The sequence below is a fragment of the Macaca fascicularis genome, chromosome 1 (genome assembly GCF_037993035.2).
Source record: "Macaca fascicularis isolate 582-1 chromosome 1, T2T-MFA8v1.1".
Lineage (NCBI taxonomy): Eukaryota > Metazoa > Chordata > Mammalia > Primates > Cercopithecidae > Macaca > Macaca fascicularis.
In genome coordinates, this window is record NC_088375.1 from 209,651,602 (window position 1) to 209,664,749 (window position 13,148).

The 13,148-nt window shown below is 45.6% G+C and overlaps 1 protein-coding gene across 5 annotated transcripts in view; it reads right to left on the reverse strand.

Annotated features, from left to right (window-relative positions):
• Positions 1–6,644: 6,644 nt before the first annotated feature.
• Positions 6,645–13,148, reverse strand: part of MACO1 (macoilin 1) — a 71,750-nt gene continuing 65,246 nt past the window's right edge. For 3 of the 5 annotated variants that reach the window (XM_074016415.1, XM_045377736.2, XM_005544391.4), the window contains one exon: positions 6,645–8,463. In XM_074016415.1, coding sequence (XP_073872516.1) covers positions 8,261–8,463 — 203 coding nt within the window. In that variant the 3' untranslated portion in view covers positions 6,645–8,260. The remainder of the gene's footprint in view (positions 8,464–13,148) is intronic. The other 2 variants (XR_012424325.1, XR_012424324.1) reach the window with 1 other exon arrangement.

Here is a 13,148-nt window from a genome sequence, read left to right on the forward strand (position 1 = left end):
AAGGTGGCTCTCCTGGGCCTCTTCCACAGAGCCACCCTCATGACCTAATCACCCTCCAAAAGACCTACCTCCTAATACCATCACCTTGGGGTGAGGATTTCAACATAAGGATTTTAAGGGTACACAAACATTCAGACCACAAAAGGGCCCTGAATCTCCTTCCCTCAGCTAGTGTTCTCCAGCCCAAGGTTCAGCCAAGGGGAGGGCATATGACTTAAGCTTGGACTCTTTGTCTGTATCAGTTTTTGCTCTGGTGACAAACAGCCCCTGAATCTCAGTGACTTAAGACGAGTAACACATATGTTTTGCTCCCATGTCTGAGGGCTGGCTTTGACGTGGCTCACCTCTCATCCAGCTGTGGCCCCTCTCCCGCAGAGAGAAGCAAGAGGCTGATCTAAAGCACTCAGGTGCATTTCAGGCTGCCCACGCCTGGCACACGTGATGCCCACTCACATTCCATTGACCAATGCAAGTTATATGGCCAACTCGGACGCTGAGTAGAGTGGGATGGATCAACCTCGCTGCAGGGATGGAGTGGATAATTGGGAGCAGTAGCACACATCTGCCACCATCCCCCCAAGACTTTGACTCGAGAAGCTTGGACATGGACTCACTCAGCCCTGGGCGCTGCCGAGCAGCTCCTGCCTCCAAACTGCCCATGCTGGCTGGCTCCTGTCTTTCCCATATGGCTTCTTCAGCCCTCTCGACAGCCCCATATGTGCATGCCCCATCCCTTTTCATTCAGTTCCTCTTTGGGCTTATTCTGGCCGCAGTCAGCTTCTATGCCTTGCAATAATAATCATTAAAAAAAAACCTCATAAGAAAACACATCATAACCACAAATTGGGGTGATGCTAACAGAATTCCTTTTTGGAAACGAGAGGGCTAACAATTTACATTTGCAGACAGTGTGATAAATGTGGATGACAAGGGGAATCTAGGACGAGAGCCTGGAAGGAAGCCCAGGGGCCAGAAGGAAGAAGAGACACGAGGGTCTCCACAGGGGAGGTGGGAAGACAGCAGAGACCAAGTGCTCATATCTCCACTTGGCCAGCTAAAAACATTTGAAGTCCTAGCCCCAGCTCCGGCCCCCAGACACCCGCATGCATCCTCTGAGGTCCCAGGCCCCAGCAGGATGGAGGCTTCCTCTTACTACCCTCTGGTTCCCAGTTTCTCAATCCTGACTGCACATTAGAAACCTCTGGGGAATTCAAACAAACAAACAAAGCCTGGGTTCCTCCCCAGCCCAGTTAAATCAGGCGCTCTCAGGGTGGGCCCTGGCCATGGGCATTTTTAAGAGCTCCCCAGATGACTCTAATGAGAGCCAGGGTTGAGACCCACTGCCCTACTTCTCTTGAACTCTGCAGTGCCTGGAGAGGGATGCCAGTCCTGAGATGCCAGAGCTTGAGATTTTTCAACTGAAAACAAAAAGAATCTGGATAACGTGAAATCTCCCAATTTTTAAATGTTGGCTCAAATGTATTATCTGCAGATCAAACAAAATATGTCTGGAAGCTACTAAATAGGAACCTAAGGCTGTAAAATGCCTACATTTTCCTATTTCTGGCTTTGCTCCCACTCCCTTGGCCTCTGGGAGTCCCTGGGCAGTGCAAACATCAGCACTGAATGTGGCTGAAGTGTTGTACTTGCGTTGGGCTGCCTGAAGCCAAACAGTTAGCCACAAGCTGCAGCAACACATGACTTACGCAGATGACAGGCTGCGTCCTCACAGGTGACCATCTATTCCTTGGTCCTAAATCACTTTCTTGAGCACTTGGCCAACTGTGATCCCACTAGACCCCTACCCCTAGGCAGATACCTCAGCAGGACCAACTGAGGGACAAGTGCCAGCTGGGGGCTTTCTTCTCACCCCAAGCTGCTCACTCCAAGTTCCTCTTTGGGTTTGTTTTTATTATTTTTGAGTTGTTGTTTTGGCTTTTAGTTACATTTAAAATGTTTTTAAAAATCATTTTTTGTTATAAAAGTAATATTAATTTTAGATAATTTAGAATATGAAGTGTAAAGAAGAAAATGAAAATCACCTATCATCTTAATTGCCTTTTGGGTTCTGAATACACAAAGATTCTATGATATTCTGAAAGGAAGTCCCCACTTCAGTGTGATGGAAGCCCTGGAAGCCTCCAGTGGGAACCATTTGTTCCATTTCTTTTCTTTTCTTCTTTTTTTTTTTTTTTTGAGACAGAGCCTCACTTTGTCACCCAGACTGGAATGCAGTGGTGTGATCTCAGTTTATTGCAGCCTCGACCTCCCAGGTTCAAATGATCCTCCCACATCAGTCTACCAAATGGCTGAGACTGTAAGCACACTACCACACCCAGCTAATTTTTGTATTTTTAGTAGAGATGGGTTTCCCCATGTTGCCCAGACTGGTCTTGAACTCCTGAGCTCAAGCGATTCGTCCACCTCGGCCTCCCAGAGTGCTGGGATTACAGGCGTGAACCACCGCCCCCAGCCGGTTCCATTTCTTAAAGGTCAGGACATTCAACACCTTCAAAAGGCTGATCCATCTGACCTTTAATATTTGTCAGAGACAGACTTTGAGAACCCGCCTTATTGTTTAGATCCATGTTTCTTCTTCCTAATACATAATAACAAAAATTACAACTAGAAAGAAATCTTTCGGAAAGAACCTCTGCTGGGTGGTGGGTGGGGAGCTGGCAGCTGGAGGTGACACAAGACCTCTGGCTCAGGCTGCATGTGCCCTCTGGTGGCAGCTGGGGCGTGGCTTCGGGCAGGGCTCTCAGCCCTCAAGCTCAACCCAGGGGTTCCCAAGGTGGGACCAGCCTCACTTGGGAACGCGTTAGAAATGCAGTTTTTCAGGCCCTCCCCCAGACCTCGTGAATGAGAAAATCTGGTGTCGGACCCAGTAATCTGTTTCCGCAGGTGACTTCAGGCTGTTCTGGTGAACAAGTTTGAGAATGATTGTTCTGAGGAAGTATGGGCCTGGTACTGGAGAAATGTGCCAACATGGCCTAGGGCTCCAGAAGCAAAACCCTGTCCTCCATGCAGAGGACAGGGAAGGGAATGGCAAAGAACAGGATGCAGGACATGCTGGTGCCAGGCCAAGCATGGCTCATGGAGGTCCCTGCCCGCACTCACCTGCACCTCTCTCTCAACCCAAAGGCTGCAGAGCTCGGAAGCTGGCAGAATGGACCTCTCTCAGAGCAACCGGTCCAGGCTCCTTCGAATGCGGTTTAAAAGGCCCTGCCACGTGTGTGAAGCTAAGTCTGGGATTCTTAGGAGAAAATTCAAGGTATCACAGCAGAGTGGTTTCAGAACCCTAGAGAGCCCATCCTGAGGGGAATAAGACTTGAACCTCAGGAAAAGACAGGAACTAAAAGCAAACGTTGAGATAGAACAAACAGAAACACCTAAAATATGCCCAAGGAGGGAGGAGAGAAAAGAAGTGTGGCACCCTTGGTCGGATGGAAAGGAATTCTCTGAGACATTCAATCACCCAGATGCCTTCCAGGAGGAAATGCTTTATAATTCAGTGGCTGTCGACATGAAAAACCCCCACACTGACTCACAATGCAGCAGTACTGGCTCTTGGGAAAGTCAGTCTAAGGCTCCAGAGGGGTGAAGCATGGACAGGCCCCCAGCAGGTCCCTGCTGCGAGGCTTCCAAGAGAAGTGATTGTTTGCAGCACATCTAGCTGGTAAGGAAATCTTGTTGCACCTGGCTAAATCAAGCAGGAGTTTGTAGAGAAAATCTGACAAAAAAGCAAGGTTTGAGACAGGCAGATGGGAGATGTCATAGTAAATATGTTACTTCAAATGTATCCCTCTCCTTCTAGAAACAATTCTGTTTATGCTCATCATTCTAATAATACTATTACAGAGATGCTTTGATTCAATCAAGATATGGTATTTCAGATTACATGTCTAATCTAAAACCTTAATCACTCAATAAGTATTTATTGAATAACTACTATGTGGCAGTCATTGTTCTAGGTCCTGGGTTATAGCAGTAGGTAAAAATCTTTGCTCTCATAGAGCTTACATTCTAATGGTGGGGAAACATAATAAAATAAGTAAAAAGGGGTAAGGCTTAGAGTTCATCTCCTGCATGGCCCCTCATCATTAAATTCTTTTTTTTTTCTGAGACAGAGTCTTGCTCTTGTTGCCCAGGCTGGAGTGCAGTGGCGCGATCTTGGCTCACTGCAACCTCTCCACCTTCTGATTTCAAGCGATTCTCCTGCCTTAGCCTCCTGAGTAGCTGGGATTACAGGCACCCACCACCATGCCCAGCTAATTTTTATATTTTTAGTGGAGACAGGGTGTCACCATATTGGCCAGGCTGGTCTCGAACTCCTGACCTTGTGATCTGCCCACCTTGGCCTCCCGAAGTGCTGGGATTACAGGCGTGAGCCACCGAGCCTGGCCCAAATTTTTAATTCTAAATTTTCAAAGCTTGTGAATCAGCTTTTTTTTTGGACCAGAAGAGAGGGGGTGACAATGTTTAGAGTCTTCGTGTTAGGAAAGTCAGCTCAGGATGGGGCTTCTAAAACAATATGCAACTGAATTATCATTGACATCTTGTAAAATGCAGATTCAGATGGGTCTGGGCAAGAGCCAGACGCAAGCTCACACAGGCCACCAGTGCTGCTGGGCTGCAGTTGCAGACCACATTTTTGAGTGTCACGAGTTTAGGAGTCAGGCTGTTAAGGATGGAGGAGCCCCACAAGCAGGAATTCTTCGCCAGGTCCTGGCCTCCTCATGGTTCCTTGCGGCAGGTCTGCGCTTCCACCTGGGAGCACCCTGGATGGTTTTCAGGGTACCCTTTTGCATCATGTCACCCAATCTCCATAGCAACTCTGTCAGATGAGGAAATGGCATCCTAGAGAGGTTAAGGGCAGTCACAGAGCCTGTGGAGGCAAAGCTGGGAGATGACTTCCATCCCTGTCTGGAGGGCTTGGCTGGGCCCTAGGGCTCTGCATGAAGGACGAGGGGGATGCCTTTGGGCAGGTCCTGTGAGGCCTGGGAAGAGGCCAGCTCAGCAGTAAGCATCTTTGAGAGTCATATATAACCAGGCATTTATGGGGCTCAGAGGCCCTTTAATCTAAACAGGCCTAGCTACTCTGGCCAGTGGCTTTGGGGTAGGCTTCTGGTTTACCTCTTTAGTTCCCTCTGCTGTGGTGTGAATTTCAAAAGCAGCAGTGAGGGTAGCTGTTAGAAATGTTCAGCCCTCCCAGGTGGCTCTTCATAGACCGGATTAACACAGGCAGGGGAGAGGGATGGCAGGAAAAAGGATTATGCCCTTCCTGCAGGCTGGGAGTCATGAGTTGTTCATTCTCATTCCACAGGATCTCTTGGAGATTGCCACAGGGAGAATGAACGTAGACAGCTGTTTCCTTATGTAAAGTTGGGAGATGTCAATAGAGAGAGGTTATTCGGCTAGTCAAAACACACTCAGCCCATTCTTCCTCTAAATATTTAACCATCTAGAATGGCAAACACTGCTTTATAGCATGTAATAAATTATGTACTGAGATGTGGAGCTGCTCTATGATGGTGTGAGACTCCATCTCAAAAAAAAAAAAAGAAAAATTAGCAATGAAACTTGAAGATCTGAGTTTTCTCTCTCTCTCTCCTAGTCTGTCATCACGATTACAGCCTTTTGATTTTCATAGCTAATTGCTGCTTTATGATGGGCCTAAAATAAAGACAACTACTGGAGATTTTGTTGGTAGAAAAGAACGTGCCAATGAGAGTTCTGTAGGCAGACACATTCCTTCAGGGAAGGCAAAGGCAAAAGCCAAGGCAAGCCAACGTGTTCCCCCTGGGGAATTCTGCTCATGATATTAAGTGTGGAGTGTCTGCAACAGCCTTGATGGCCAAGACTCAGAAAGGCTATCTAGCAATAAGGACAGAGGGTGAGGTGCCAAGAGCAAAATTTTCCAAAACTGGAGCCAAGATCAATTGTAACAATGGCCAAGAGAGGCAGTTGGCTTCTCAGAAGATGAAAACAGACAAAGCCTCTAAAAACAAGGGAGGATGATAAAAGTGGAAGTTAGTTCAGGATCTATAGCAGATAGGAAACCCAATAGAGTATTGGTCACTAAGTGGCCAAATAAGACTCTAGAAAATAGAGGGCAAGGCATTGGTGAAGGAAATTTGCTCTCAAGATTTTCTCACCAACTACCCCCCAACTCCACCCCTAATTTGCTTTCTTAGGAAATGAGGGCTGTACCAGAAAACAAGTCAGCCTTGGTTCTAATCAGATGCCAGAGAAGGGAGAGAACAAATGAGAATGGACAGTCTTAAGCACAGAAACCAAACCAACTTGAGATCCTGATGGGTCACCCCCAAATCCTGTGTCTGCCCCCCACCCAGGGATCAGCTGTGTGTGGGGGGCCCCCACCTGACGCAGGCCGAGATGAGAAGATAGCAACCCACTAAGCCCCACTCAGAGCAATCTACCTTGCTGTGCTCTCCTGAAAGTTAAAAAGGCAGAAAACTAGTTTTATCTGTAAGAAAATGTTTATTCTTTTGAACCCCACAGGAAAAAAAAAAAAAAAAAAAAAAAAAAAGAATGCAGCCAAGACCAGTATTTAACGAAGTGTCCCAAAAGGCAGCAAAATGGGGGAAACCTCAACACAAAGTCAGTGACAATTTTCCATGTTTTTGCACAAAGATGAGAAAATCTATGACAATTCTGAGTAACACTTTCATGGTGACAGTTACACAAGATGATTCAAAAATGCAAAATGGCAGCAACATGCACACCTGGCTAAAGCTAGAAGTATTTTTTTAATCTCAAAATAAGATCTGTGATTTAAAGGATGATTCTTTTTAATACTTCTATTTTACTGACTTGCTTGTCCTACTTAATTTGCTTTAAATGAGACGTACATGCCAATTAACAGGAAATTTTAGAAGAACTACGTCCTTCCAGAATCCATGGCAAGAACGCAAAACCAATTTATTTGGTTTCTTAATTTTTCCTAGTTTCCAAATACAATTTTGCATTGCCCCCCGCCCCGGTCCCTCCCCCCACCCCCACCCTGATTCTTAAACACTTCCAAAAGTTGCCTGTGCAAACACTTTTCTACCCATGTATAATACACATTTGAAACTGAAATCTTTGTGCAGAGTTTTAAGAGTCTTAAAAAAAAAACCAAAAACAAAACCCCTCCTTGGCACAAGAGCTGAGGAACAGTCAAGCTTCTTTTAAATCATCAAACACAAGATGATGAAAAGTGGAGAATGCACAGTTAAATGAAATGAAATGGAAAAAAAAAAAAAAAAAAAAAAGCCTAGACCCGCAGCTTTTATTAGCCATCGTTACAGTCTCTCATCCACAAACACTGCCCGGCTCCCTTCCCAGGGCGCTTTACTGGAGGCAAGTGCAAAACACTGTGGTGCTTTCTATTCAAAGAAACAGGAGATGTGGCCGTGGTGGTAACGGACAGCCCAGCTACCCACCAGTTTTACAGCAGGATCCGCAGTGAGCTTGATACAGATAGAGGATAGATGACGGTAAAGGGGGAAAAGAGTTTAAAATTATCAAGTTTCCTCTTGAAATGTCTTTTCCCAAGGCACTGTGAAGAAGACTGCTGCTAGCAATTTTCTAGGACTAAACACACTGATGGGAATATAAATATTTCAAACACAAGCCCTGTTATATTCTTACAGCTAGTTTCATCACTTAGGTCTCTTCTCAGCTTAAATGATGCTCCTTGAATCTGTCTGGTCCTTGGAGGGGCAATCCATTTTTGTTTTCTGTAATATTGACAATCACCTTCTTTAATGCAGCTATAACATCAAAGCTCTGTTAGGTTACTTAACCCTTCACCCTTAAACTAAAAGTTTTCATTATTATCTCATGTGAATCCAATGTGCAGGTTTTGCTTGCTTATTTAAGAATAAAACTAAACAAACGTAAAGGGTTGAAAAGCAAAAACTCTGCTTTTTTTTCCTTCAAGAGGAAACTATGCAAGAATACATAAAAGGCAAAGTTGGCTACTTGAAATCCAAGAATGGTTTTAATGTGTTGGCCGAGAAAAATAAACTGTAAAGTTCTGTGAGGTCTTCTAAAAATTTACAAGAAAAACTGATGGGCAGTTCTAATCAGATTTGGATGTTATCTTCCCCCCCTTTTTAAAAATGACAACAGATACAGTCCCACAAAATACAAGAGAAACTGGTTTTTTTTTTTTTTTATCTTGACTGCCAGAGACGCTCCTTTGCAATGCCTTCCGGTAACCGAATGTTTGGGCACAGCACACAGCTGGCCTTCATTTCTTCAGGGGCTGGTAAACAGAGGCATTGGGGTCAAGTCCAGAGGGGCTGGTCTCCACAAATTTGGAAGAGTAGTGGGGGGAAACAGGGCTCAGGGGGCTGGTGGCGGCACTGTATGTTATGCTGGGCATGACGGCCATGACTTCGGCTATCTTCTGTTTTAGGTCCTTGATTTCCTGATCTTTCTGAAGGATTTGTCCTGTAAGATCAAAGACCCACCATTAGTGAAAAGGGAGGCCTCACCCAACACAATACCCCCAGGGGCCAACCCCTGAGTAGTTTCGGCTCAGTGTGAACAGCTCCAGGTTCAGTGATTTACAGGGGCAGGCAAACTTGTCCTATAATGGGACACACAGTACATATTTTAGGTGTCATGGGCCATATATAGTGTAATATCTTTGTCATCTTTTCTTCCCAGCCATGGAAAAATGTAAAAACCATTCTTCATGGGCACGCAGTACAGGCACAGGTGGCAAGCCAGATTTGGCCCATGGGTCACAGTTTACTGATTCTTGGCTTAAAGCTAAGAAGGGATTCTGTTCATATAAGTGTGATTGATGTAAAGAAGTCAGTTTCCAGGAACCATGTTTTGAACATGGCAGTTACCTATGACAGCGTAAGAGGGCCAGTAATTGTGAACTCCGGCTCCGTCTCTTGAGCTGGAATTTTTTTGAGAGGATAGACTATCTCTGAGTGTCAGACCAAGGAATACAGAATAACCAAGGCCTCAGACTCAGTCACAGTGATACGCTTCTGCCACCAGCCTCTCTGACAGGAAACAGAGGAAGCTCTGTGGCTGCTGCACTGGGGGAGCACTGGTGGGACCCGCATTGCTTGCCCTTGCCTTAGCAACATCACCCCATTTAGCCTTCCAGCACACTTGCCCTCACTATGCTTCAGTTTCTTGATCCAGTCAGCTCCTGCCTACCTCAGGCCACTTCCTGTCCTGTGTGTCTCCTGCTTTCTTTGCGAAGCTAGCTAACACTTGAGGATTCTGTTTCTACTTCCTCAACAAAACTGTCCCTGAGCCTCCTATCTAAATTAGCTTCCTACAACTCCTAGATTCTTTTTTTTTTTTTTTTTTTTTTGAGATGGAGTTTTGCTTTTGTTGCCCAGGCTAAAGTGCAGTGGCGAGATCTCGGCTCACTGCAACCTCTGCCTCCCAGGTTCAAGCGATTCTCCTGCCTCAGCCTCCCGAGTAGCTGGGATTACAGGTATGCACCACCACGCCCGGCTAATTTTGTATTTTTAGTAGAGACGGGATTTCTCCATGTTGGTCAGGCTGGTCTCAAACTCCCAACCTCAGGTGATCTGCCTACCTCGGCCTCCCAAAGTGCTGGGATTACAGGCGTGAGCTACCGCGCCCAGCCTAACTCCTAGATTCTTAACACACCCTAAACTCCCTTTCTGTCACTTACAATGACAAAGTTAACACATAGAGCTTCATATATGCCAGGCATGCTAAATGCTTATATATACTAACTCATTTCTTTCTTACAACCCCATGATGGGGGAATTATTATTATCCATTTTATAGATGAGGAAACCGAGGCATAGAGAAGTTGAGTGACTTGCTCAAGGTATACAGCTAGCAACAGAGCCAGGATTCAATTCCATGCAGTCTGTTTCAAGTGTACACTCCTACCTACAGCATTCTTCAATCTCTGGCAACTATTCATTTGGTGATGATCTGTGTCCATCATCTCTCTGCTGGACCATGAGTTCCATGAGGGCAGATACTGTGTCTATCTTTCTTTTTTTTTTTCATTGCTAGCTCCCTATTGCCCAGGCCAGTAGAAAGCTGGAGTTCTACAAGTTGTGTATCTTGCTCAAAGTCATTTAGTTATCAAAAGGTAGGGCAGGATTTAAACCCAGGACCACTTTGTTCCAAAGCCCCACGTGACTTTCATCATGCTATGTAGCTTCCTGGTCTTCTAGGGACACCAGAAGAAAGACATGGTTAGTATATGTAAAAGCACTTAGAACACTTAGGAGTAGTCTTTCAGAAACTTAAATGCTGGCCAGGTGTGGTGGCTAATGCCTGTAATCCCAACACTTTGGGAGGCAGCAGTGGGTGGGCTGCTTGAGCCCAGGAGTTCAAGACCAGCTTGGGCAACATGATGAAACCCTGTCTCTACAAAAAATACAAAAATTAGCCAGGCTTGGTGGTTCACACCTGTAATCTCAGCTACTCAGAAGGCTAACGCAGGAGGATCACTTGAGCCTGGAAGGCAGAGGTTGTAGAGAGGCAAGATCGTGCCACTCTACTCCAGCTTGGGCGACAGAGACCCTGTCTCAAAAAGAAAAAAAAAAAAGAAAACCACAAAAATACATAAAAAAGAAAAAGGTTGCATTTCAGTTGCATTTATTTTGAGATTGCTCATGGGTCCTATAGAAGACAATAATCCATTTGGAATATAAGAAAGCTTGGTGGTATATATTTTTAAAGGATGTAGTAGAGATGAAAGCCATTTTGGTTTTGTTTTGTTTATTATTATTTTTTTGAGATGGAGTCTTGCTCTGTTGCTAGGCTGGAATGCAGTGGCGTGATCACTGCTCACTGCAACCTCCACCTTCCAGGTTCAAGCAATTCTCCTGCCTCAGTCTCCCGAATAGCTGGGATTACAGGCGCGTGCCACCATGCCTGGCTAATTTTTATATTTTTACTAGAGACGGGGTTTCACCATGTTAGACAGGATGGTCTCGATCTCCTGACCTTGTGATCTGCCTGCCTTGGCCTCCCAAAGTGCTGGGATTACAGGTGTGAGCCACCGCGCCCGGCCTGAAAGTCATTTTGGAACCAGGATATAATCAAATGATACAGAAAGTAGGAAGGAGAAAAGCAACAAGAGGTTTGATTTAAATTACAAAGTTGGGTTCTTATTAGAATATCCTGAGCACATCCCTGGAGGGAGGGAGTGGGGAAGACAGCAGTGAAAGCAGCAGAAAGGAACTGCCCCCCTCACTTCCTTCAGGTCCCCTAAGCTTCAAGGAAGCATCAAATATCCTCCTTCTCTTTGAACAAAATAAGCCTCAGATGAAAAAAATACCTAAAAGCATCTGATATATGAGCCACTGTGTCTTTCCCTGTAGATTTAAGTTTGATTTCTTTAATCAGTAACCCAGAAACATACCCAGTGCTTTGGAAAAAGTTCTTTTTGCTTCTTTGTCACTTTATGAGGATTTCTGGGCTGACAGCAGAGCACACAGTCTGAGCTGGGAAGCCAAGCTCTGCTGGCTACTCTGAGGCCAGGTGCTGCTTCACTCCAGGGGGAATCTTTTCCAAGTTTGCAAAACCAAGTAAACAGGGTTGAAGCAGAGAGGGGTGGCCACTCCTCAGGGAGCTAAGCCGGGCAGGCAAAAAAAAGTGAGTGTAAAGTCAGAAGCTCAGCTTCAAAGCATGATTCCTGGGAGCCTTCTTAAATGCCTTTCCTTGAGTCCACAGATTAAAGCAGTGTGACTCTCAAACTCCTTCTCTTGCTCAATCACCAGTGCCATCCCAAGCCACTCCTGCGCTTCACTAACTTCTCACGACTTCTAAATCCAACCCCTTACTCCCAGGGGTTTGGGCCTCTGTCTTTGGTTTAGGCCCAAAGTTCCCACTGACTGACGAATATTTCCTACTTGGGTTTCTAGGGAGTACCTTCAAATCAAAATATCCAAAACCAAACTTATTCTTCCTTCACTCCTTAAATCTGTTCTGCTCTCCTTCCTTGGTTCCAACAACCCTGTCCTTCCAGAATTATCAGGCACCTCCACTCTCCACTCACCTGTCTGGCCCGTCTGCCCTCCCCATACTTATCATCTCTTAGAGGACAGTGGTAGCTTCCTCACAGTCTGTCTCCACTCAGTCTCAACCCTTCCATCGGTCTTTCACATTGCTATAGGAGGGAGATTTCCCACCTACCAGCCTGAACACATCCCCTCCTTCTTCCCTCAGGAAGATCTAGGGAATACTCTCTCTAGTATGGCTTTATTCATGGTCCCCTACCCTCCTACTCTTTCCTTCCCGGCCCCCAGCTTAAGGCTGCTGGACTGCTCACCTGAACATCCTGGCACCTTCTTTCCTTTGCTTATACTACTTCCTCAGGCAACATGTTCTTTCTTGGCATTCTCTGCTCTTGAAATTCATCCTCAAAGCCCACTCAAAGGCCCCTCCTTCACGAGGCCTTCCCTGATCTCTCTCCTCTGGCTGTTCTAGCCCCCTGCCTCTACCTCAGGCCTCTTACTTTTCTGCTGGGCTCACCCCAGTTCAGCAATTCTCAAAGTACAGTCAGGGTCCACAGGCTCAAAACTACCTTCATAATAGTACTGAGATGTTATTTCCCTTCTTCATGCTCATTCTGTCACAAGTGAAGTGGAGTCTTCTAGAAATTAGGTGGACTGTGAAATCACAACAGAATGAATCTAGAAACAGAGATAAGAAACTATCTGGCTGGGTGCGGTGGCTCACGCCTGTAATCCCAGCACTTTGGGAGGCCGAGGCAGGCAGATCACAAGGTCAGGAGATCAAGACCACCCTGGCTAACATGGTGAAACCCTGTCTCTACTAAAAATACAAAAAATTAGCCGGGCTTGGTGGCGGGAGCCTGTAGTCCCAGCTACTCGGGAGGCTGAGGCAGGAGAATGGCATGAACCCGGGAGGTGGAGATTGTAGTGAGCAGAAATCACGCCACTGCACTCCAGCCTGGTTGACAGAGCAAGACTGTGTCTCAAAAAAAAAAAAAAAAGAATGGAACTATCTTTTATGAAGTCAGACATTACAGAGATCTGCTAAATGTAAAATAATGCCACTTTTTTCAGGAATTTTTTTGTTTTGGAAAATAGAGTTTTAAATAAAAAAGTTGTATTAATATGTAATATGTTTGTATGTTATTTTAAAAT